Source organism: Gymnogyps californianus, chromosome 27 (genome assembly GCF_018139145.2).
Source record: "Gymnogyps californianus isolate 813 chromosome 27, ASM1813914v2, whole genome shotgun sequence".
Taxonomy (NCBI): Eukaryota; Metazoa; Chordata; class Aves; order Accipitriformes; family Cathartidae; genus Gymnogyps; species Gymnogyps californianus.
Genome location: NC_059497.1, coordinates 1,246,094 through 1,272,967, shown reverse-complemented (window position 1 = coordinate 1,272,967; position 26,874 = coordinate 1,246,094). Strand labels below are relative to the sequence as shown.

Here is a 26,874-nt window from a genome sequence, read left to right as displayed (position 1 = left end):
AGCCAGCCAGAAACCCCAAGGACTGGCTTTCCTCCTTACTTTTTTTTTCCCCCTCTTAAAAATGTTGATATTTTTTTTTTCTAAAAAGCATTTTGATTGATAGCAATTAAATGCACCAATAGTGCTTTAGACAAGGGCTGCCATGATTGCTATTTACAGATAAAGAAATGGGTGCAGAGAGATGAAGTGGCTTGTTTACCACTCCACAGTAAATCAGGAATAAGAAAGGCAGCACCGAGAATCCATGTTGAGTCCCTGACTCTTTGTAATCGTTTACTCCTGCGCATTGGAAGGAACGCTGCACCCTGTCAGCACGGTAGCATTTAACCCTCATTCTGTGCCAGTGTAAATGAGGTTGCAAGGTGGTAAGTGGTGGAGAGCAAGGCCTCTGATCTACAAGGGTGAGGGTGTTCAGATGAGGAGCAGATGATGACAAATAATGAAATTAAAGCAAAGGAAAGATTAAATTAAAACATCAAGAAAAACTCAATAATGGTAAGATTAACTGCAGTATAACCTCCTACAGGAAGCAGCAAAGGCAGAGCGTTTTAATCATTTAAAACAGGACTAAACATAATTTTGGGTAACATATTACAGCACTGGAATAAATGACTATAAGCTGGTGCAGCTACTGAAGGCTTAGCCATAGCCCTAATATTCCTAGAATGTTGTAGGTTTCTAAGGAGGGTATTGAGTTAATGCATCAGCCGTCTGAGTCCACTCTATAGACTAATAGGTTAGGAGTGCTAACAAAGCAGATTGCTAGCTCATATGTTTGTCAGCATGTAGGTCTATTTATCTATCTATACATGTATGTGTCTGTATTTATTTATATGTGTATGCGTGTATATGTGTATATAAGTACTACATCAGGATAGATTATGACAGATGTTAAAAAAAGACATCCCTTTGCTGAATCAGCCTCAAACATGCTTTGAGTAGTTCTTTTAACTCTAATGTTGGTAAAATCACTGTTCAGAAACAGGACACTTGAAATATTTACTTATTATCTACAAGCTGTTGGGGGCTAGGCACATCGCCGTTTGTGGGTGTGTATAGGGCCTTGAAGAGGCGTTTGTGCATGAGCACAATAATTAGCCAAACAGTGTATGACAAGTGAAAAGGTGGGTGACGTTGTTCCTTACTCTGCCCTTTGTGGATCATGCCTGTTATGAAAAGGGGACTTGAGAATGGCAGAATGGAAGAAAAAAGTTACTCTTCTTAGGGGGGGGAAAAATCAGTTAGTTTCAGGACCATGTATTTCCTTACAATAGATCATTCCTAGAAGGATCTCAGAAGGAGGTGCTAGGACTGACCACAGCTTAGTTAGAAGTGTTAACTTCTTGGCAGTACCACACAGTGTTACTTCAGTTTTTGGTTGACTAGAAGTGCGTGACTTTTCTCAAACTAAGTGTAGAACTGCAAAAAGAAAATGCTGTCTGTACCACACTTTATCAAATGTTTTCCAAACTCCAGTACTGCTCCTCCTTCTCAAGTGGATGCATGCTGTAGATCTTGTGCTGGGACTGGAGAACTAAAATTGCCAACCTAGTCTACCCCCAAAATCAGTGCCACCCAGAAGCCATTGATGAGATAACTGGAGCCCTAAGACTGTGAAAAAGCCAAATACCTCTCTGTCCATGCAAGATATTTGGCTCTGGGGTTAATTATCAAGTATAGATCCAGACATTATTTGGCTACTATTTACAATGGGTTGTATGTCCAGTGCTAGCAAAGAAATTTATATATAGAAAACAAAAATTAAAAAGCATGGGCATACGTTACAAGAAACCTCTGTTAGACTTATGAATGCTTGATGCAGTTGAGTTCAGTGCTTTCTCATTCTTTGCCATTTGTGTGTACGGTATTAAAAAAGAATCCTACCTTTTTTTTTTTTTCCTTTTTAAAAATACAGAACTGGTAGTCTAGTCACACTCTTACAAGTAAGTGATAACAAAAATAGAAAGCAGATACCCATGTGGGACTAAAACTACTAAAGCCTGTCTTTTTTTTTTTTTTCCACAAATATGTTTTCACAGACAATAATTAGCAGACAAACACACTGTTTGCAATTGCACTGTATTGACTTAAAAGGCGGATACAAAATTGTCTAAATAAAGAATGCCATCCAGGGTGAAATAGTCGTGTGTGTGTGCGTGTGCACATATATGTGCTGACACATGCTTGTATTTTCCTACTGTGCACCCAATCATGGAAGCATGCTCTGCTCTTTGTAACTCAGTGTTGCTCTGATGTGGTTCTGCTGCACGCTCGCACGCACACACACAGAGGAATGGAAATAGATTTCTGTGACAGGTGGCTTCTTTGTCTAAATCTTTTCCTATAAAAGAAAAAAAATGTGAAATTTTGGTTGGTTTAAAGGTTCTGCTCCATGAAGAAAAAAAATTCACAAAATCCATTGTTTTTCACCTTTTCAGTCATTTCCTCATGAATAAATATTATCCATTAAAAACCTTTAAAAAGGTGCTGCGATACACAGTGTTATATTTCCGTTTTCTTTATTGACTCTCTTGTTGCCATGATGATTCTTTCCCTCCAGCCTCCGCAGGTGATTTTTGCTCTGTACCATGGCACAACACGCTCTCCATGCAGGTTTTTCCTTTAACCAGCCTCTTCCTCCCTTTCCTAATCCTTCCTCAGTCCACAACATGAATGCGAGTCTGAAGAAAGCTGCCTTTTTAGGTCTCCATTGCTAATTCGATGACAAAATGTCAGGTTGGTCCATCCAGGCACAATTTGCAGCAAGAAAGGAACATGGAGGTGTGGAGGGAGAGGGGCACTGGTCTTCCAGCCTCCTTCTGTGCGTGAGACATCTTACAAGGCAGAGACCTTGACTATGTTGCTTGTGGTGGTGGTGGAAATGTTCGTGGAGTGGCCGGGGCTGCTGGGTGGAGGCCTACTCTCGCCTTCTGGTGTGAGTGCCGGTGGCGTGGGGATGCTGATGATGGCTGTCGTTATCTGGGCAGTTTTGCAGTTCGGTCTCAGCCCATCATCTGATTTCATGTTGAGACTGGAACGACTAGAAAACAAATTTAGTGTTGGGCTTTTTTTTTAAAACCAGACAGTAGAAAGGATGGGAACGGTAGTTGTTCTTAATCAATATCTTATTCCTCTGAACTAAGGGCACCAAAATATTCAGAAGACTCCACTTAAATGTTCCCCCCAGTTCCTGCAAGGCATCATTTATTTCTACCCAGATTAAACTAAGCTTTTTTAATATTCCCCCTGGGTAGGATACAGCTTTTCACAGGGCAAATCGTTCTATGTTTCCATTTCATTCTTGCATAATTCTAGTTTAATTAAGAGGACATCTAAATATACTGTCCTGTGTACTGCATCTTTTCAGAGCACAGGTAGCTCTTTCTGAGAAAGAGATGTTGTCTTCCTTGCATTTCAAATGCCTCTTTCAAATTCACTGTCCATTGATCTTTTCTATTCTTTCATCTCTCTGCAGTAGTTTCAAGGATCTGGCAGCTGGGAGCATTCTTATTAGATCTGCATCAATTGCATCCTATAATTAATTACAGAGGGAAAATGATAGGTTGATTTCTGTGCATCTGCACAGCTACAGGAGTCTGCTATTACCAGCCCAACATGTTCATTTTAAACACAAGGCCTGTCCTTTTTAAAATGTAAAGCTCCCAGTTGGAAAGCTATTGCTGTTGTTATCTCAGAGTGACTCACCAAGAGGATGTTTCTTGTTCGCTCAAGCATCCCAAGAACACGGCAGAACCCATTCTGCTCCCCGGTTGCCTCAGTCACAAGCTGAGAGTGGGGCAGTCTTAGGGACTGGGTGGTTCTGCCAGTGGTAACCAGTACACCCAGTTAGTTGCATTCCACATGAAAAACAACTTAAAAGCTTTTTTTCTCTCTCCATTCTTACACAGTTTGGTAAGCAAGTGAAATAACAAACAGTGTTGACATTTAAAATATCACTGGCATCTGATTTAGCACCCACTGAAATAGAATAGTTGACATTCCCCTGAATTACTGTTTCAGGTGCTGGTTTAAACTATTGTCATCTTGAAACTGCAATGGCTGGAGACTTGTTTTGTGCTTATTCATTCATAATTCATTCTCTGAAATGCCCTTCTGACCTCACCATGGCACAAAGTAATCTGTTGCTGCCCTAAAGGCAGCTTTGTTTCAGTTTTTAGATCCCTTTGACAGGAGTGGGGAGAAGAAGAATGGTAAGTTCAAAAACAGCCCGGGGCACAAGCAGCTTAATGGGCTGAGGGGGATTTAGAAAGTAATTTAATATTTGCAAGAAAGATATGGTGAAGAAATGATTTTTTTCAGCAAGTTATATATAAAATGAAAATTTCAAAATTTTCTATTAAGAGACACTTCTTCACCTGTGTCACTAATGGCTTTTTAGGTGAGAGCTACTAAGACACCGTTGTGAAATTCCTCCTTCTTTGTTTCCCAGTGATGCCTGATGCTTACAGTTGCGATTTAGACTTTGGACAATGAAAATCAGTGGAGTGAGTGTCCCCGGTGGACCGTGTCAGTGTGTACAGCTCTCTAACAGCTTTTGCTGACAGACACTGATTAGCCAGTTGTCTTTGCCTGCTCCCAGTAAAGGCTTGGAAGTACTGGGCTATCTGGGAGGTGGGCTGCGAAGTGGTCCTGTGCCAGCTTTGGTACGTGGCTGACAGCTGGGAACTGCTGGCTCCTGCATGTGTGATTAGCACTTCGTAGGCAGGTGTCAGCTGGAATTCATTCTTCTATGTCCAGTCTGGCCAGAGAAGAGCTGCACTAGTGTCTAGCTTTGACCTGGTTCTTCCCCGGAACAGCTAGGAGCCACTTTCCTTGGGTTGTCATTAGAAGGAGGGAAACAAAGATGCTCCCAGCACTAGACCCCTCTCTCTGGCTGGAGAGTAGGCCTGCAAGAACGTCCAGTTGGATAATGCACTTCAGAGGTTTGCATGCAGTAGTTAGCAGCAAGAGCCTACTTACTGTACCTTGTTGTAAGTGAGGGCTGCTCACTGCACTGGATGTGGATGGTGCTGAGCTCCTGCATGCTCCGGAGGCGAGTGGCTGGCACACTGGAGTTGGGAAGGTGAGTGGTCTTCTTGTTACGGCGAGAACAGCAGGAGGTGGTCAGTCCATGGTGGCTTGACAAGGAGGGGCTCCGAGAAGAAGGATAGTTTTGCATTGAGCTCTCCATGCAGTTCTGCTCGAACAGTTGCTCATCTATGAACTCGTGGTTCTGGCAGGGGAAAAAACAGTGCCGTTACTCTCTGGTGACACCAACAGCTTTGGCCCAACAGCAGTTTGTTTTCAGCAGCACCTTTTGCTAGGTTGGTGGGATGTGTCAGCCCCTTGTCTGTGTAAGATGCTCTCTGTCTCTGTGCCTGAAAATATTTGCACTAGGCAGATCTTAAAAAGAAATGACTGCCCTTTCGCTCACTGCAACCAAGAGAAGATTTTGCTCTCCTGCATCAGTAGGGGAATAAGAGAAGCTGTTGCAGTGACAAAAGCATGATAGTCTATCAATGCTGCCTTGCTTACGTAGTCTGAGATGGTTAATATATTGTGTTGGAATTTCCTTTCGTTTTTGTGTCTGGATTCCAAAAGTGGCTTCAAAAAGTCTGCAATGCCACATGGTTATGAAACCCACGAGGAGGTTCATGCTCCTTTTTCTTTGTGCCTGGGGACAGGATTGTATTGTGTTTGGATGATCATCTTGACATAGAGCTTAATTGCAAGATGTCGCTTGTATTGGCTATTGGGTTCAAAGCATATCTGCAATTCATTGGGTGCTGTTAGCTGAGTGGAAATAAACATGGCAGGTAAGAGTGGGAAGTGTATAGGGGAAAGAAATTCAGAAAGCTGAATCTCTAAAGAGTTTTTGTGCTAAGGAAGAAGAAATCGTGAAAGAAAGAACTCTTATGTGTGCGTATGAACACCCAAGTAGTCCCAGTGAACATACTTTATCCGGTCCCTGTCAGCATCAGAAAGGATGGGAAACAAAAGCAACCACGGTGAAGGCAGCCATCAGTTTTCATTGGAACAACTAACAACTCACAGGAAACAAGAGCACTGGATAGCCAAAAAAAGCCACGTGCACAAACTCCCAAGGACAAGACCAGGAACGAGAAAGGAAGCAAACACTCTCCAGACACGTCACAGAGACCATAGAGAAAACGGATTGAATTGAAAAGGAAATACCTTGATGGTGGAAGTTCGTACAGATAACAGGGGATCATCCACAAGATAGGACAATCCCTACGGGACAACATGCCAACAAAAGATAAAAACACAATTGATTGTCCATTCCGGCATTCAGAAGTTTAGTCCCAGCATTGCATCTATTGCCTCAGCATTCCAGCTGGCTCGCTCAAGTTTGAATGGGCAACGGGACCTTCTCTTTACCAAACCTCGCCTGAATCAGACCCCTTTGTTCCTTCCTTCTCACACTTAGGCTTTTTAATGTTACGTTCTTGGAAATAGAACAACACTGGTAACAACTTTATTACTTTGATCTTTTGAGAGCCGAAGGCAAAGGAAAACAAAGTTTCAGCTGCTGATTCACAAGTAATGAATTGGAATTGTATTGCCATTGGGTCACCAATGGATATGGGTTTTGATCATACTCTGTAAAAACACAGAAGAAAGGTTTGGGTTGAAGGACTGGATTCAATGCACTCAGCATTTGGAGAAAACATGGCATGTGAATGTCCATACTCAGTCTGGGAGTTGGAACGAGTGGAAAAAAACTTCCTTTTGTTTGAACAAACTCCATCTGTTGTGTTAATATGACAAGGTAACCTCTGTTATGGCAGCTAGAAGTACTTTAGGGTCACTTTGTCATCTGACACACCAGATTTGTGAGCCATTCACAGCCGTTCAATTGTAAGGCTGTATGCTAGTGACGACCACAGATACCATGACAATAAATAATGTACTTTTAGAATCCTTCTGCCTACTTTAAGGAAAGGTGAATTGCCCATTGAAACAAGTTTGCAACCATGGTACATTCCTCATTCCATTCCTGCAACTTGGTCACAGAATGACTCTTCAGTGTTTAAAAATTCTTTTATTACGATTTAAATTTTTGGGAGGAGAACTGTTGCATAATATTTTAATAGATTATATGAACTATAGAATTTCAAGCTGATTGAACTATTTTGATTGACAGTTTCAGACCAGACTCCAAACTTGCTACGTGATTTGATGCACCATCACGGTAATAACTGGCTGAAAAATGTGGGGGAAAACACATTAAATATTGTGCAGATTCTCCTCTAGGTTTTAATCAAAATTCAAAGTATCACTGTTATTGCCATTCTTTGCTGAAAAAAGCAACGTTTGGAACTTTTTCAACCACTGAGACTCGCTTTCTGGGTAGGCTTGCGTGCTGGAGGCAATCTAGCTTTGTTAGTGTGGTAGGCTAATACATCCACAAATTAGGATACACTTTGGCCATGTTACTTCCAGCACCCTAACCGGCTTGTTAGTAATGGAGCGACTCATGCAGCTCCCAGAGATGTCCAACCGCCCTGTGCAGAGGTCAGAATTTCTATAAGCCTTTACAAAGTCAGGGCCTTACAAGGGCAGACCCTGGAGACAGGGTTGTCAGCTTTTGTATGCTTCAGCCAATTCATTAAAGTTTTCAAATGAAAGTATTCTCGTGAAATATGGGTCATAGTAGTGAAGGTTTTAAGCATAAACTGAAGAGTCAGATTGTGAAACATCTGCTTGTTATGTAACATCCAAAATTGCTAGAAATAAAGGCAAGATGAGTCTTATAAAATAAATTCAATAGTCATTGATACAGGAAGAATCAGTTCACTGTCCTTGGAACGGTGACCTTTATAGCTCATTGTGATAAACCAGCTGTACTCAGCAGGTCACTGTAATTAACCAGTCATCTTCTTCCAGTGTATTGCTGAAGCCTAAGTGGTGTTATTCCAGCATAAGCCAAACTATGGAAGTGAAGGTGATTTATCTAAAAGAAAGCTCTTGCAAGTCAGAAATCAAAAGTACATTTGATGATGGATGCAGATAGAAAAAGGCATGAATATTTCAAGTGTTAACCTCTCTTCATTCTTTCTAGAATGAATCGTGGTATAGATAATGTGTTCCTTTACTGCAGAACCTTTTATATAAACCTGGAAGTAAAACATATGTATCAAATAAATATCTGAAATGTTCCAAGAGACTTCTGCATACAGAATCACTTAATAATGAAAAATAAAATTCTCACTCCCAACACCTTGCATGATGCAAACAGAAAAGTCATGTTATAGAAACTGCTTGACTGGCTTTGAGATAAATTACCTGCTCTTGTAACCAGAACTGTAGTGAGAAAAGATATGTGCAACCTTTAAACCCATTAAGAGAGTTCATCCGCTCTGTGCCATACAAAGGGCTAAAGGTTATTTTTTCCAGCCTGCAGGCACTGGTGACCAGGTTGTAGCTTCGAGTCACTGACAGCATCTTCCTCCTCTTAAGGCAGCAGAACTGTCCTTTATTACTAATTTGCACAACTGACGAGTATATATGACGTGTGACTGATAGCACAGGACAAATGCAGTTTAGTTCTCTTTCAAAAGCACTGAAGAAATTAAACTTAATGTACAGCTTGTTTATAGGATCTTCCTAACCCCATGCTGAAAAGTTAGTTACATTCAAGTGAACTTAACTGAGCAACTTGTTATTGACTTTGTACTGGTGTAGATGACTGTGGAGTAGCAGATAATCACATCTTTATCCCTTTGCACAATAATTATTCTTTTTTTAAAGAAGACAATGAAATAGAAGTGCGTTTAACCCATTGCAGAATATTCTTGGGAGCTTGAGTGTCAGCCCTCTCTGGCATAGCTTGTAGGTCTACTGCGTATGTCTACCTGAGTGCCACTTCAGAGCATCTGTGTGCACATCTTTTCCATATGAAGCCTGGGCCAGGCACAAAGACTAGTAAGATGTAAAAGGATTGTGTTGCTACTTACGGTTGTTTTTTCCAGGCAGTGCAGCAGGTGGTGATGTTGGCTTTCAATTAAGGAGGTGCCTTTAGTCATATGCTGTTCATCTTCAGTGGATCCCTGAATAGCCAGAAAAAAAGGGGGGGGGGGGGGGAACCAAAACCCAAACCAGGTGTAAAACCATGAAAACAGAACTACCAGCATTAGCTTTCACAGGGATAAAGGTAACAATTTCATGTGGCCAGCTCTCAGGTTTTTCTCATGACTCTTACGAGGTTACCTAATTTTTTTTCTTAATGATTTGGCTTGTAAACTCAGGTGAGGAACTCAGCTGTGATTCAAAACCAGGGTGTTTCCAGCCATTTTGTAGCTGGGGAGGAAACCTAGGAAGTACCGTTGACATATAATGTCAAGGCTCAGGAAGCAGAAGGTAAAGAAAAGAAGAACCTGTGCTGTTTTATTTTTCAAAAAAACATTTACACTTTTAAGCTTGACATGACCCTTGAATGCCAACAGATGTACCCTGAGCTCTAGCCTCTGTTAGGAGACAAAACGCAAGCTGTCTTGCTTTCGCTGAGCTGAAAGCCTGGCTCTGCCTGACCTTCAGGGCTGCACAGTGCTGGGCCTGTTGGAACTTGCATGTGTTATTGCCAAAGCCTCCTGAGTCACGGCTGCACGCCAGATCAAAAAATGTGAATCCAGGCTTCATGTTTTGGACTTTCTAATGCTGTTTCTAGAGACAGGACTCCTGGCTCTGTCTCTCCTCTTCATGGACATCACCGGTTGTTTTCCATGCTTTGGACCTGCAGTGTATTAAAAGGGCGCTGCTCTTTCCCTGCCTCAGTGTATATGGTTGTTGGTGGGGAGTTTATAGCAGGTCCTGAGGACTGGGTTCGGTGCAAACTGAAGGTGTATAACCCCTCCTGTGGCGAAGCCCTCTTTGAAAGACAGGGAGAGGGAGGAACAGGCAGATGCTATGTACGTATGTAAGAGTTAATATATATAAATGACCCTATTGAAGCATACTTCAAATGAAGAAGCATTGCGCAGCAGTGGCAAAGGGTTTATGTTCACATGAAACGTGGCAGCAGTTCCCTAGGAGAAGGAAGGTCCCATCTTCATAAGTTTCTTATGGATTGTGGCTTTCGCTCAGTAGGATGGCTTACTGTGATTTATGTTTTAGTAACACAGTGCGCATGAGTCCTGTGAACTGACCAGGAACCCTCTGCGCATCACTTTTAGCACAAAAACAGAACGAGGCAAGCCTGTTCCAAAGACCTCACGATCTAGATACTTGACTCATTGTACAGCAACACCTGTACAACTGGGGACCAGCTTTCCTTTTTCCCCTGTGTACTCAAACTGCTGAAATGTGGCTAACAAATTTGGAAGCTAATTCAGAGAGTAGAGTGTGCTTAGAGTCAAGCCAGCAGCCGGTGCCATCTGGGAAGGGATTGGCTACAGCTGAGAGTATTTAGGTCGAAAAACTATTAAAAGGAGTGGTCCCTCCTAGGAAGACATAGGAAGAGTTGAAGGGGGTGCACTGCTTTTGGTCTGCCTCTTTAGGGACTCTGGTTTGGAAAGATTTATTGGGGTGCTTTTGCTGGTCTGTTCTCGGCTTCTACATCAGGTATGTGTGTACGTGGTGATTTGGGGAAGAGACTGCTCAAACTGCAGTGTTATTAGTAGTTAGGAAAAGCTGCAGATCTCGGACCAGTCTCTGTGCTTTTGTTAAACTGAGGGGCTTGATCTGCTTGGAACAGCTGAAATAGAAATGGATAAGAGGTTAGGAGCTTGAGTTCAGTATGTGCGTAATGTTTAGCTCACACAGAAAGCTTGGCATCAAGCATTCATCGAAACAGCAATAGGCCAATTTAGTCAACTTGGGTGTGGGGGGAGAAATCCAGTACTCCGTATTTTTGATTTCTGCACTGTATCAGTGAATCAGATGCTTACATTCCTCAAAATATAGCATGTCACTTATTCTATCATCTGATGATCAGATACACCTCAGAAATGGAAGGAAAAGAAGCAACAGGGGTTGTTTAGAGAGTTTCTGTGCTATTTGAGAGCCAGGATTATTTTTTCTCACTTTCTCTGTTCTGTGGTGGCAGATTTAAGATCTGGGTTGTTAAGGATGTTCACTTACTACTACTACTTAAGCTCCTGATCTTGAAATTCACTGTGATTTCATGACACATTAATCTGTGTGTGTCTTTGATGACTAGCATTTTCAAAGACAATTACATGCATTAAAATAGCAATTAGGTGTTGTAAAATGTTTCCCTGTGCTCCATAAGTAAGGGGTGCCTGGTGTCTTCTGTAATGCCTAAATCTGAAAGTCAAAATTTGATGTGCATAGCTTGAATCTCTGCTTAGACACGAAACAGCAGTATCTAACTGTTCAAGAGAGAAAATGGGTGGGATGGGAGACACAGCAGAACATCTTGGCAGAAGTGCTAAGACGTTGTCTGTTGCTCTCAAGGGGGTCAAATTCAACTATGCTTAAAGCATTGCTTTTAAATATACCCATGTGTCCCAGTGATTCACTGCAAATGCGTGTTCTGGATGCCATTTCCAGGATGGTTCTGTGATCCTTAAGTGAAGGAATAACTCTGTTTCTGACAGATGCCAAAACATAGCTGAACTGGTACATTAAGAAAGCCGACTTACTGTACACAGAATTAATAGATTCCTATGGGAATGCATCTTAGGCAGGTTATGGATTTTTTGTTGCTGTTGTTTTGGAAGATGAGCATTCCCAGAAGTATTTTTAGAAGTGGCCTAAAAAAAAAAATCAGTCCCATTTTTCTTATTAACAATCCCCCTGTTGAACTAACACATCAAGCAGGTCCTGTTCGTACCCTGCTGAGATTACTGACTCTGCTGAAGTCCGTGTTGGAGTATTTCCCATGGAGGTCCTTGCAAGCCCTAAAGCAGATATGCTGCTGCACTAAAACACTGGAAAAGGAGAGAGAAAGAGCGCATATTGCAAACAGTATCTTTTTATGAGGATTTGCTTGAGAGGAGATCTAAATGGAATCTGAAAGCAAAGACAGAGCTTCCGTACCTCTGGCAGAAGACCTAAGCCAATTGTTAAATTTTGGCTGCACGGCTTAGTCTCCCCCTCTGCCTTCCATCAGGAGGCTAGGCTTGCTGCTGATGGAAATGGATCGAGGGATGGCAGTGACCAAGAATAAAGTGTAGCATTAGTGAGTATGACTCGTACCTTATCTTCCTTTCACTTTTTCTTCAGTCAGCTCAGTGTTTTCAGAAACAAAGAGCATGCAACCACTGAGAGCATCCTTACATGCAAATTAAGAATGAGATCTGCAGGAACTACTGACCTAGGACAGTGAGAGTGCCAACATCACAGAAGTGCTTGGCGTTTTGATAGTACTGTTGAGGAGTGTGTACCTATAGAGTACACATCAGCGGTGCCTACATTACTTCAGGCAAACAAAATCTGTGTCTTCATTAGAAGAGTCTGGCTGTAATGAAAAAGCTGGTGGGAGGGAGGAGAGGAGATGGTTTGCTTTTTGAGCTGGGATGCCAGTTTTGCAAGGATTTGATGCCAGCTACCATTCAGTTTGTTCTTGGAAGGCATTCAGTGAACTGCTGGTTGCTTGGAGGGAGACTGAAACACACTGTAGTGTCAGTTCTGAAATCCAAAATACTTCCACTTTACCTCTTCTACTTAGTGCTTCAGCATGCAGAATTGGGCACTGGTGAACTGAGATGAAGTGGTTCAGTGGTTGGACTGTCCCTTCCCATGAGAATGGCTATAACGCTTATCTATGGCTAAGCAGATTCTGCTTGTGAAAAGGCACAAGACCTCACAACCTACTGTTCCTAGGATATACACCTCCTAGCATTTTAGCTAAAAGGGAGTTTCAGCTAGCTGTACAAGGAGATTAACGCTAAGAGGATATGTAGGCTGCTGCCATGGGAAGAAGCTCGCCATCCCTTGAGCACTTCTGACATAAAGCCCACTAAAAATCTCTCTAAATGAGAAGAAAACTGTCTGAGTACTTCCTGTCTAGATGGCAAATGCAAAATGCCATAAATCCACATGTTTCTGAAGCAAGAGTCTGTATTCTTGCTAGGAGCAGAACTCCTTCCTGCTGCTGTCCTTGGATGAATCCTTTTCTTCGCTTTTTCTTTACTTTGATATGAGGCTACAGGCTGAAGACATGCTGTTCCCTTGAAAGATGGTGTCAGTGTATTCATTCTGCTGCTAGTGAAAGGACATTCTGGCACATGTTCCGGAATCTTGAACAGTCCTTATTTCCTAATTTATTAGTTTGACTGCAGAGCCACAGCCAGGATACATTCTGGGGCAGTTGTTTTCCTTGGGTGAACCTTCAAGGTGTCAGACTGTAGGGCAATCTGCTGGGCACTTGTAAAACAATTATACATTGATCACAGTACTGTGTGATTGCTAATGATGAAAGCAATAATATCTAGTCATGGCCGTATAGTAATTGCAGTTGGAATTACTGCTGGGTAACAAACCAGCCCTGTGGCAATCTGGCCATGTGAAGTCCATTAAAGTTAGCATGAGTCCTGGGCAAGGTATCAAAATGGGATGTGTACCTGACCAATGAAGCAGTTTGATATTAATTTGACTGACGGATATGCACAGTATGTAGATAATATTTTGGTCCCTAATATAGCAACTACAGAAGTCACATTCCTTCATATTTTTACAGCTTGAAAAATTTGACTGGCTAGACTATGCTGTCATTCACATTTTGTACTCTTAAGAATAGTTTCTTCTGCCATAAAATGAAAGGACATAAAATCTTGCCTTGTGGAGTTAAAACGGTCATGTATACCTTTACAACAAAGGACATTCTGCAGTTCTGTAATTAATTAATGCCACTACCTGTGGATGGAGAGACATGTCTTGGTTCTTGATTCAGGTATGCCGCTAGTCCTCGGGTAGTCGAAGATTGTTTCCTGGTGGTCGTGCAGATGCTAGGCATGGCTTTGGCAAGTTTCTTGGTTTAGTAAATTATATTCCCGTGTCACAGGTGGATGGTAATTCTTCCTTCCCTATACACTTTGCTTTTGACTATTTCCACAGGAAGTTCCTTAGGGTGGGGATATTTTCTTACAGAGTATTAATAGAGATGTACACAATATTCAGTGCTTTTCAAAGTAGGATTTGTGGATCTTACTGGGCTGTGGGGGGAGTCATGTTAGCACTTAGAGCTATAAGCCCACCAGAAAGCAAGTTGCACCCAGAAAAGCTTGGGAAAACCTGCTCTAGGTGCTACTATATATCTAAATTCCGTTATTAATGGGTAAAAAAAATCCTCTAGAACCTCTTCAGAAATGTTTTTGTTTTCCTTCCTGTGTCTACAGTAGCTTTGTATCCAACAAAATGACCCTTCTTACACTTATTTTTGGGCAAGTGCCAGGAAATGAACCCATTCAGCCAAATATTTCTCTCAACCTCATGCATTTTGGACTTAAGCATTGGTGCGTCAGCTGCTCTTCCGTGAGTGGTCTTGGCAGGGAGTTTTGGTTGACAAGAGAAGTGAGGAGATTCTTGTTGGGATGACAGGCTGGAAGATCAACTGCAAACTGAGTGTCCCTGCTAAGCTCTTCTGGCATTTTTAAAAACTAGAAATGTAAAGCTCAAAAGGAAGTTTTAAATTTGTAGTCAAATTTTTGCATGTTCCTGGGTAATGGAACAGCAGAATCTCAGCTGAGCTGGCATCCCAGTCCTGAGCCATTCCTTTATGGGGATAAGGCTCTGGACTAGGTGTGACCAGTCTTCCTAGTCTCTTCTTGATAAAGAAGCTTTTCTTGAACTGCTCAACAGCAACATATGGTTCAAGAAACAGATTTTCCAAGTGTTACTGCCATTCGCAGAGCAGGAGACAACGTTAGATGCGTAGTCAGGAGGATCAAACTTGTTTTGGAGGGGAGAACAGAAACTGATCCAGACAGCCTACCTTCCAAATCTGTACTTCATGTGAAGTGCTTTTGTAGAGTCAGTTTAAAAACTATTCCAGTTGTAAAGGGCCAGATTCCTCTGCCTCAGTCTGCACTGAGTAGCATCCTACATGCAAAATATGATGCTGCACAATTTCTCTCTGTGTGCTGTACCCACTGAACTTGGGTAGGAGTGGGCTCAGGTCCTAGTGAGCAGCTTTCACCATGAGCTGAAAAGGTTTTCAGCTTTGATTTTACATATGCAAGGATGTATGCCAGGGAAAATAGTATACATTTGAAGGATTAGGCCCCAAGTAAGGATGCATGAACAAGTGCTAGGCGGCTCTGGTGGCTCAATTAAGCATTCTTCATCTCGCTCTTTGCTCCCCACGTGCACGAAAGGCTGATTTATTTGCAATGAAATCCATGAAATGTGCTAATACCTGCTCTGGTGTTGATCGGGCTTAATGTAATAACCTCCTCTCATTTTCGCTGATTCTGCTGAGCAATCTGACGTACTTAAAACTTTTCTTCTCATGAATAGCTAGTACTAGCCTCCAGAGGCCTTTCTGTTAAAAATAAACCCACCACCAAACTGCCTGAAACAGGAGCTAGGGAATATTCTCCTGTCCTGTTGGGCATGATCAGATAGTCCATATTAGAGAGAGAGTCTTAAAAATAAATAACTATGTGTTGGAAGAGGGTGGATATTTATAGTATGGGCAGACCCTGGGCCATATAAATCAGTACAGCTCCATCACACAGAGGGATTTGAGGGAACTGTGAACCTGGTCATTGCTGGAAGGCCAGATCCTTTCCTAGCTCAAGGAGGAGCCCGAGGAAGCTTTTTCCTCCCATCCAGTCTTGCAGCTGGATTCCAGCTGTCCCTCCACACGGCACATACAGTACCTGAGAGTGTAATTGTAGCATAACGCCATTCTGTGTGTGAGGCTGCCACACTGGATAATGAACAATTAGGTGGCAACGGAGAGAGAAAGGGAGGGAGCCCAGGGAGAGGGGTGGGAATAGGGAACTTCTCAAACTGTGTGGAAGGAGATACTGTCTCTGTACTCACCGTCAGCTCGAGGGCTTCATTCAGGAGGCCGTTGCGCTTGCTGTGAAGGTAAGCGTTGGAGCTACCTGTTTTGGCCACTCGAATCCTCGCAAGCCGGGCTTTCTGTGAAGAAGGCAAACAAGCTGAAGTTAAAGCTTGGCACACTGAGTGATCGGTCCTGTGCTGGCAATACCAGGAGGAAGGAAATTTCAGGTTCTCACTCTACCTGAAAAAGCCTGGGGGTGAAATACAAGGGGTGCGCAGACAGGACCAGGTGCTGATGAGAACAGCTAGCACAGGTCTGTCTCCAGGAGTCAGATGAGTACGTATGTCTGAAGAACATAATCTGCCACAGACTGTTAATAGCCCTTCCAGAGATAAGAAATGGGGTACTGCAGATTTGTATATCCTTTCAAAAGTTAATAGTCTTTTTTTGGGGGTGAGATGCACAGCAGCTAGGGACACTTGTCTTGGACATATTCCTGGCATAGGATGACTGTATGTGATCTAGCAGTGTGCACATGCTCTGCACGCGTGTTGCTTTCATGGCTCACCTTCTCTCTAACGTGCTTGGTTGTTTAATCCTCTCTTTGTCTTTCAGCTCTGTGCTCTGACATCTGTGTTGTCACTTGCTCTGCTTGTACTGCAGCTGGCACAGTGACACCCGGTCCTCAGTGACAGTGGACTGTCCTCTGCAGTGGCAATGCTAGCTTATTAACTTTGGTATCTGGTAATACAAGACTGTCCAAAAATATGCATCTCTTGACAAACTGACAGAAGTCACTCTGCAACACCACAGCCATTCAACTCTTCTCATTTTTATTTATCCCTGACCTTCTTGACCTTCAGGGGGACAAGTTAGATGATAAAAAGCCATCCAGAATAAAGCAAACAAGAAAAACTAGTAAGGCCCTCTTCCTTTTTGATCACACAGTTTTTAGTGTTTCAGGTTTTCTGTTCAATTGTTGCCTGCTTCTCTGTCAAGTGCTGATTTGCCTTTTTCTTTTCTACTGTTAATTTATGACTCAAACACCATTAAAAGTAAATACATGAAATAGCTGTGGCTATTAAAAAATAATTACATTGTGCTGTAGTTTAAAATGCTGCATAATCTTTTAAATAACATGGAACTCGTGATTTTCCTTTCTAATTAGAGGTGCTAATGGGTATACACTGTAGGAAGAGTAAAGCCAAGAGGCAAATATCTGCAGTGGGTCCGGAGAGTGTAATAATTCCAGGAGCTCTATTACTGTACATGTGTGAGTGACTCTGGCCCTCAATATTTGAAAGATTTGTTTAACCTTAAGAGCTTCTGCTTAAGCAGATAATTTCTCAGGCAAAGACATGTACAGGATACTAGTTTGCAGCTTTAATTGGGTGACACAGACTATGACCAGTCTGAAAAATAGATCTTTTGACACCCCAAAATGGGGACATCCAAAATTGACTTTCTTTTCTATACTTCACCTAGATTTCATTGTCCCATTTTAATGTTAAGACTCCAAGTCAGTATATGAGAGTGAAATCTCTGATGAAACTTACTCTGTACTGGGGCCAAGGTATCTCACAGGGCTATCTGGTTACCCTGTGAAAGGGGCACGAGTTGTATTTGCAAGACGTAGACTGAGGATACAACAAGAAAATGAAATTGGATCTTCAGTTTTTCTGAAGACTTTCCCAAACTGCTGTGTTGCTCTAGGCCCCGAATAAGACTGGCCTGAGACTGCAATCTGGAACAAAAACCGCAGAGACTACTACTATTGAATATGAGTTAGGGAGAGAGAGCAGGGGATGAGGGACTGAAGGATATTCTGTTTCCCAGTTACGTGGCATTGTCTCTCTCTTCCTGTTAATTACGTTTCCATTAAATTATTTCTTCTGTTTGCAGGTATGTGCCTTTGTGTCTCTGTTCCTTACTTTTCGCAACGATCTTATCTCTTCCGTAATCAGGACTGGATATTGGATCCAGTGATGGTCTTTACAGTGAGGCTCTGATGGCAACCACAGAAGACTTCCATTTCCTTCTGTGCCTGGCAAAATATCAGCTCCTTTGCTGAAGGAATTACCAGAGTCCCCCAACTTACCTCACCTATGGCAGGAAAGGTTTCATCCTCATCTTCAGTCCACTCAATTGTTAAAGTGGATTCAGTCTTAGGCTCTTGTAATGAACATTATTCCCTTTGCCTCCAGGCTAGCAGGGGATCAAATATTAATAGCTGTACTCCACATGGACCGAAGATGGTTCGTTTCTGAGGCCTGTTCTCTTTTTTTCCTTTGAAACAGGGCCACTAGCTATCTAAATAATTAAGCCCTATAGCTTTTGTAGTTTAGAACAGACGTTGTTATTTTAAAAAATGTCAGTGGGGCAGGACAGAAGTTAATCCTATTCTCCTTACACAAAAGATTGTCTAGGATAGTCACATCGCCTAACTCTGTGCCCCCATCATGATTAAATTTGGTAGATATCTTGATTAACTCAGCTAGAGAAGTTAATTAAAATTGGTGCCTAAAATTGGTTTGGCCCTCCAGACAGTTTCCCACATTGGACTAGAAACAACTCTAAAACCATAGTTCATGTTTTTATGTGAAAGTCTGTGTAAATGTGCATTATTTGGAAAGTGTATCTGTCAAGTGACACAAGCTTTACATGATATTTAGGTACATGTGGGATGCAGTGCTTTGATCACGCCTGACAGTAACAAAGGGTTTAAGTGCAGCAAAGCACTCCCCTCTGACATCTGCAGCAGAGGTTCGACACTGGTTTATATGACCGAGCAAAGTGGATTGAGGACATGAAGGGCACCTGGCAGCAGTGTAAGACTTGGGTTACAGTGTGGAAGCAGGTAAAAGCTGGCTGTTTCAGAGGAGTTTTGTGTTATCTGTTGGAAAGCATCACTCCGGACTTGGCTGGCCGGCAGAGGTATCCTTTGGCAGATAGGTGAGGAGTAAATTACAGAGACAAAAGCCTTGAATTTAGGGCACCCCGTGCAAGCTTTGAAGCAGCAGTATTTTGCAGGGAACTGTACTATGTACTGTCACGTATTTTGCTGTCAGAAACCTAGAGAATTAGGCTGATGGGCTTTTCCAAATTCTGCCAGTTTTTAACATGTGTGGGTATGCTTGTGTCATCCCTGTCCTGCAGAGCTCAGTACTTCTGGTCTGCAGGACAGAAGACAGACAAGTGGAGGACTGTGTTTTTCTGGCCATCTGCTGCAGATACTTGGGGGAGGGATAGTGGTCTTCTGCATCTTATCCCACAAATGTGACAGACTAAAGGTCATTAGGGCCAGGCCTGAGATCACTGTTACTGAATATAACCCCTGCACGGAGAGTCTAAAAAAGGAAAAGAAAACGGCACACTGTGTCTGCATGTAGAGTGGTAAGAGGAGTTGCTAGGAAACCACAGGATCTCAAAATGCATATGACCTAATCTGGAAGATAATTTATATGATGAAAATAATAATACTAATGACAGCCACTTACAGGTTAGAATGATTAATTTGGTTATCTTGGAGCCCGTGTGTTTCTGAGAGCAGGATGGAAGGCAGGTCTCAATAACTTCTGGCTCCTTACTGCTTTTTAAGAAACTGGAGACTCGGAATAAGCAGGAAGGGCAGTGAAGCCCTGTACACGTGGAGTGCTAAGGTGCGGTGGGGAGGATGATGTAAGTGGCTGTCAGCATCCTGGGTATCTACATTTCCCAAAGGGACTGACAAAGGAGAAAGAATAGCCTGTCTTCATCTTTTAGCTGCTTTGGAGAAGTACAAGGAGCAGGAGTTGCTGGCTAGGAAAAATGCTTACCAGATGGCAGGCCCAGGAAACAGCTAATTATTATTTATTAATGATTTTCATCTAGTTCTTATGGAGATAATGTTCACTCTTGATTTATGTGGTATAATAAACTATTAAGTTACAACCAATGACATAATTTCATATTTGCCAGACAACTTCAGCTTTCCAGATCTTCTGTACTTGAGCAAGGAGATGACTGGAGTACATGTATGTCAGGTACTACGTGTACAGGTCCTATGTCCACTCCCGTTCCCTGTTTGGACTGGAGCTGTTATTAGCATTATCCTTCACAGAATGGTTCAGGTTGGAAGGGACCTCCGGAGCTCATCTGGTAGGTCATCTGGTCCAACCCCCCTGCTCAAGCACGGCCACCTAGAGCCAGTTGCTCAGGACTGTGTCCAGGTGGCTTCTGAATATCTCCAAGGATGAAAACTCCACAGCCTCCCTGGGCAACCTGTGCCAGTTCACCCGCACACTGAAAAAGTGTTTCCTGATGTTCAGACGGAGCCTCCTGTGTTTCAGTTTGTGCCTGTCACCTCTGGTCCTGTCACTGGGCACCACTGAAAAGAGCCTGGCTCCATCCTCTTTGCACCCTCCCTTCAGGTATTTATATACATTAATAAGATCCCTTCTCTTCCTTAGGCTAAACAGTCCCAGCTCTCTCAGCCTTTCTTCATATGAGAGATGCTCCAGTCCATGTCCTATCTAACTTTATCTGCTAAAACCACACTAAGAGCATTCCTGGCAGAAAATGCAGCTATGCTAGATGATTAGCAGTGCTTCACATTTTAATTCCTAAACAATTAGTAGTTTGAATATGAGTGGACCTATTGGTGACTGCTGCAGTGAGTCCAGTGGTGCAGCAGGTGTACACCACTGGTCTTTTAAGGCTGAAATGAAGCTGTTCCCAAAAGTAACCAACAGAATACTTTTGATCTGATTTTTATTTCCAAGGTGAAATATCACAGACATTCAGTAAGGGCTCGATTTTCTTGCATTTGTCTGCATCTGTTGCTAGTTTGGGTCTGGACTTAAATTCTAGATGGTAAGAACATGGTTGATTTTAGGATATGGAAAAGATAACAAGCAGATTGTACAGTTAAACAGGAGTTTCTGCAGACTTAACAACAGGGCTTAGAGTATGGAATGACAAAAAGTATTTTCTTGTAGTTATGTTCTCACCTTCCTCAAATGATCTCGTCTGTGGTACCTTTGACTAATTTTAGCATAAAATTCAGAAAGGAATTCAGCAAAGACTTCAATTTGTACTTCTGAGTGGGAACTCAGTGCACATATGTAACTTGGAAAGGGAATGGATGAAACCTTCATCTGGTGGAAACTAGCTTAGCTCCCCGGCCTATTGTGGTAGTTTTTCCTTGCCAAGCAGAAAATGGAAAATTCTCCATTTAAAAAAAAACATTCAAAAATAATAGAGTGGACAAGATATTAAATGAATCTACTGTCTGTGGAGTGCTTTCCTCGATGTAATCAGGCAGATGAGAACACTGATCATCTGTCCTACTTATGGCTCTGGGAAGCTGATATGCTATCTTTAACAAAGCCTGGAAACAGGCTGGACTGCCAAATTAGGACTCAGGGTTATTCCATGTGTTTGAACGCTGAGTGAAATAATGGCTGTTTAAAAAGCAAATGGCCCATATAATAAGTACTAGTTGTTATTCTGCTAGCCATGGTTCCATCTGGCTATTGTAATAGGCAGGCAGTGGAGTTACAGCAGTGTTAGAAAAGTTAGTTTCTGCAGATCATCTTTCTGTCATTTTAACCTTTTTTTCCTAGGAAATAAAGTATGCACATTTGGACTTTCCTTCCTCTCAAATCTTTACATTAAACACCTTTTGAGCCAAGTTTAAATATTCTGTCATTTTTGCTTTGGGGGAGATGTTGTAGAGCTGCATATGGAAATTAGTTAGTGTAGAACTCATTATATTCCTATATAATTTGATAGAACCACTTACAGTCAGACCTTGATCTTATTTTGGGCCTCTTCATTACTTTCCAGAGATGAAAGATTCTCCTCCCCTCCTCTGTGGCTCTCCTTTTAATCCTACCTTACCCTTGGTACCATTAAAGCAACAGAACATCATTTCAAATGCACTATATCGTTTAATCTTTTCCAACACTCAAGAACATGATGTTCAATCTATTTATAGAACAATGCACAGAATATGGAGTTTAATGGATCTCGGCTTCTCTACTAGTCATAGATATCCCGGCTGATTAAACACAGAACTTTGAAAAAAGTGTCGTAATATGCAAAACTTGCAGAGAGAAATGCAGGACGGTCAGGAAGCCCCTGGAGTGCTGAGACTGGTCCCCTCCTATTGCAAACTTCCTTTTGTACTTTTTCATCTTGAACTTAACAAGCTCTGGCTTGAAGTTAGTGAAGCTCTTACTCCTACTGCCCATTTATTTTAGAACTTCATTCTTCTATTTAGAATATTTCTTCTGATTTCCAGCCTGCATGTATTTGTTGCCGATTTTACTCAGTTGTCATTGTATTGATGTTTTCTTTTTACATAGACCATTCCCTTTCTGGTGTTTGCTGCATTCTACAGGAAAGACTAGAATAAATTTCACTTTCTGTCGAGTTTGACAATTCTCACTTTATTCCTTTGCTTGATATTTAAGTAGTAAGCTTTTTTGGAGGCCATTTCATATTTTTATCCTCTGTAGATGCCCTGCTTATTTCCCATACCTTTTTTTAGTTATCCATCCACCCAGTAAGGGTTACAGTCAGACCTTGATCTCTGTAAGAACTGACCTTATGGACAATTTTTCCTTGGTTGAAATATGTTATACACAGTTAATGCATCTTGGCTGATATTCAAAGCTTCCTCTGTGCTGAAGTTCCCATGCTACTAGTTCAGCTGACTGACAAAGCTAGCTCTCTTCACTTCTTAAGTTCGCCTCTTGAAATAATAATAAAAGAAATTCCTACATACACTTTTTTGTATTCTTAATGCTGTAACAGATTTTAGAGCTTTTGGGTCAAAATCGCTCCATGGATGCGTGGTCAAAGAGGTGCCATACCAATTGTAGTGGGAATCTGGTATAGTTTGTTAGTTAGAAGTGAAGTATTATGGGGTGTAAATTAGGGTGTCAGAATTTGTCTAGAAACTTATTACTTAGTAAACATCTTCTCAAGAAAAGAGCCTCATGTTTTTCTGCATCATTAATAGAGAGGTTGCTGTTCTCCATTATTCTAAAATAGGGCTCTGTGTTTCACTGAAAGCAAAGTGTGATGAGCATCTGTCTGCCTGTGATTTATCTGTCTGTCCGTGTTTCCAGATCTCACTTTTATAACATCTTTCACACAGCTCACACCCCTAATTAATAGCTATAAAGTATTCAGGGGATGGAGAAATTAACAGAATTTGATCTAGTGTCACATGCCAACTTACTAGACCTGATATATGAACGCTAATTAATGGTGTGGAGGCCTGTGGTTAGCTACAGAAAATGAAGGTAACTGCTTCACATAGTGCTGCTCGCACCTTCCCCAGGAAGATGGTGAAAACATGGGGGGATGGGGATGACGACCATAAAACCTTTGTATGATACTCAAGAAAAAAATTAAGCAAATTTGTAAAACTCGTGCCCTTCATTCTCCCTTGTGGAATGAAGCCCAAGGGGAAGACGTGACGGTGGGGCTGTTTTCCTGCCTCATTGCTTGCTCACTGGCAGTTAGAGTATGTGTCGTCTCCGACGGGCAGGTACCCACCGGCAGCAAGGGGAGTGAATGGGGTTAAGCGCGAGTGCGGGCAACGCTGTTGCTCCAGGCAGGGTAGTGCCAGGAGCTGTGCTCCATGCCACTTCTCTGTGCTACGAGCTTTCAGCATTAATTGAGAGAGGTGTTGCTTGCTGGCAAATGAAAACTGCTCAGAAGTCATCAGATCACAATAAAGTTGCTGTGCGGTGCAATTAGCTTTCTTACTGAAGCTGCTCCTAGTTGTTCCTCTTGCTCCTGGGGTCCCTGGGGACAAACCTCTTACATTAGGCTTCTAGGGAAAAAATCCATCACAAACCCATCCCGTGGTCCTTTTTGATAAGTGAAGGCTCTTAGGAGAATGTGTGTCTCAGCTCACGTCCTTACGCTGACAGCCACAACACGTTGGCTGCGTGCCGTGATTTGGCAGATGTGGAGGGAGAAGCCTGCCCGGCGTGCTGTCCTGGGCGCTGGAGCGCTCCCGGTTTGTCAGCAGAAGGCTGCGGAGTCGTCATGGCTACGCGCTGCTCCGGCCCTTATTTGTGCATTCCAGCATCGCTGCACGTTCATACTAGAATGGCTCCTAATTGTCCTGACTCAATCGCTAACGAAGCTGATGCTTCATATGTGGACAGAAATGCACTGGCGCCTGGATACCGGAGCTCATGGACAATGTGTAGAATTGCTCTTTATTATTGTATTTGTTCGGAGTTAATGCTGAGTTGGGTCTAAATGGCTGCGCTTACATGGAGAACAGGTGGCTGGAATTACCGTCAGGCACCAGTCTGCATAGTAAACAGAAGAGTTCTGCTGTACTGTGACAAAGAGGAGAAATGAGGAACTATTTCCTATGGAGCAATTTGTCTGGTGGATTGAACTGCTTTTTCTTCCTGCACAGTGCTCGCAGGCAGACTGTGATTTCCCCGTATAGATTTTTTTTTTTTAATTTATTTAAATTATCTGTAAGTTTTATGCACACTCTTGATTCCCTTACCTGCTTCATGAACCATTCTCTGCCAGCATTTACTGTTGCTCTGCTTGCTACCTGTGACTGGTCAGGAAAGCACATGCTGTCATTTCTGCTGCCTTGTTTGGTGAGAACAAGAACTGCTAGTGCAAAAACTCAGATAGATAAATTTAAAATCCTGGGTATGAATAGTATTACCATAAGATGGTTTCACTTTATGACCTTGTACATGTACGTGAACTAACTCTGCAAGAATCCACCAAGCCAGGAGAAGAAGTGGATTTATCCCAGTTTTATGCATGAAAAAACCTGAGTCACAGAGAGGGAAGTATGGAAGGGCGATGCTGCTGCAGCATCAGCGTTTGTCAAAACAGTGAGAATGGCTGTAGTGGGGAGGCAAAAGAGGACAGCAGGCTCCTGCTCGTGCCCAGAGAGGGCCTGCCTCATGCTGGTTTAGAGCCTGATGCGATGCTGAAGTTACCAGCAGTTACTGTTTGATGGGATTTCCGTGACCTTCAAACAACAAAGGCTTGTTCTGACTCAGACTTTGCAGACCACTGCTGCTGGGTGGAGTGGGAGGAGTGGAGTAATGAGATTCTAGGACTTTTCAAGTTGGGCTGTGTAAGACATCTGGCAGTGTGTAAGCAGGGAGATTCTGCAGTGGCCCTTGAGAGATGTGCTGGTAGACTGCAGAGTGTTCCCACCTATCTGACATGTGGTTAGAGGACTGAGACACCTGTATTGCCATCCCAGCACCATGTGTGGGTGACTAATGTTGTTCTTCATCTGCTTATCACTGGCATGGTACAAATTAGTAACCACAATGAGCTTTATTACCATTTACATCCACTTTTAGTTGTGTTTTTTCCTGACCCAGTGGATGTATCCCTATCCATTAATCTAGACATAACCATACATTGCAGTTAGTGCAGGGGTGTTTGAGCTGTATTCGTTATGTAGCCTGGGAATGCATGGGAGCTAAACTGCACCCAGCCCACTCGATTCTGCATTACTTAGGCAGAGTGGTAAAATAACTAGTTAATAAAGGTAACAGCAAAGAATCTGAGCACTGGAACCCAGTTCCAAAGTAGGATAGGGCTTCCCAACATTTTCTGGCTGAATATTTTGCATGCAGGTCTCCTTGATAAGGCAATTTCAGCTTGCATTCATTTAGACATCTGGGATGAAGTGGGCAACATCAGCCATTACAAATCCTACCAACTGTGCTACATAATAAGCCATCTGGACAGAGGCTGCCACACACAACCCGGGCTTCCAACAGGTGGGGAAAGGGGACGCCCTCTTGCTGAGGTGCCCAAGGAGAGACCCCGAGGATGGATTAGGCGGGTTCTTACGCATCGCGGGCTGTTACCTGGTTATGACTGAGACATGACGTGACAGGGCCTCAAGGCATGAAACAAATGTAGAGTGGCTTCTGGATGTGTGTGGAAATTATTTCATCTGGGCATTGGGCCACTATTGACAGCAGGCTTAATATTTAGATGTATGGGCTTGCTTTGGAGGCTGAACCTATAAGCTCTAGCTCACTGATTTCAATCCTTCCTTTCAAGAGGAGACATCTACTTGTCGTATGCAATTTGGGACCTAGGGAATTTGAACTAGCTGAACTGATGGAAAATGCCATTTTGCTTTCCTGGATGATATGAAAGAAAAGAGGAAGGATTCCTAGTTGGTTTATTTGTTTGGTTTTTTTCCCCCTGAACTGTATGAGGGGATGTGACAAACACCAAACAGGAAACAGGAGGAAGAGAAAGAGGTACCTACCCCAGCAAAAAAATGAAATCTCTTTTTTAAAAAATAAAAAATAATAAAAAAGCTTTTTTTCCCCTGTCAAAAACTGTTAAATATCAACAAAAACATATTCCACACAGATTCATTGTGGCTGAAAAAAACCATGTTTTTTAAATGTCAGCCACCTCCAGTTTTAACCTCATTGTTTCTCTCTCTCCTTAAGTTCCCAACCCCATCCCCTGCTGGGAACTGAGTCATGTTCTGTCGCTCAGCTCTCCTTAGACAGCTCACAGCTTTGCTCCAGTCGCTTTTTCTGGCGGTTCTTTTCCACGCTCTGAAGTTCACTAACCCACCTCCAAAATTTAGGGTGTCAGCTGAAAAACAGAACATTTCAAAGCTGACTCCCCTGCTCTGTAGCAAATCAATTATTATAATGGCCTCGTTATTGACAGGTGTGGGGGCCGTCTTTCTCATGGGTACGATGATGACACAAATCTAGCATTAAGCATTCTCTTCATCACCATCTTCCCTCTTCATCCGCTCTGCTGACTGCAGTCCTGTTTTCCGTGCCTCTGGGAGTGACGGCTGGGTCTGGAACAGGCTGTTTCTAACGTGCCTCTTATGGAACAATCAGAAAGACATTTGTGTCCTTACTCTTCCTTCCTTTTGGCTTAAGCCCCTTTTA

The 26,874-nt window shown here is 42.5% G+C and overlaps 1 protein-coding gene across 2 annotated transcripts in view; it reads right to left on the bottom strand.

The window, feature by feature from the left end:
• Window positions 1-2,835: 2,835 nt before the first annotated feature.
• The window catches only part of KCND3 (potassium voltage-gated channel subfamily D member 3), a 120,222-nt gene continuing 96,183 nt past the window's right edge, over window positions 2,836-26,874 (bottom strand). Inside the window, exons 3-7 of one of the 2 annotated variants that reach the window (XM_050911524.1) lie at window positions 15,973-16,074; window positions 8,979-9,071; window positions 6,196-6,252; window positions 4,986-5,233; window positions 2,836-3,040 (exon numbers count right to left, since the gene is read on the bottom strand). In XM_050911524.1, the coding sequence (XP_050767481.1) occupies window positions 2,836-3,040; window positions 4,986-5,233; window positions 6,196-6,252; window positions 8,979-9,071; window positions 15,973-16,074 (705 nt within the window). The remainder of the gene's footprint in view (window positions 3,041-4,985; window positions 5,234-6,195; window positions 6,253-8,978; window positions 9,072-15,972; window positions 16,075-26,874) is intronic. The other variant, XM_050911525.1, reaches the window with a different exon arrangement.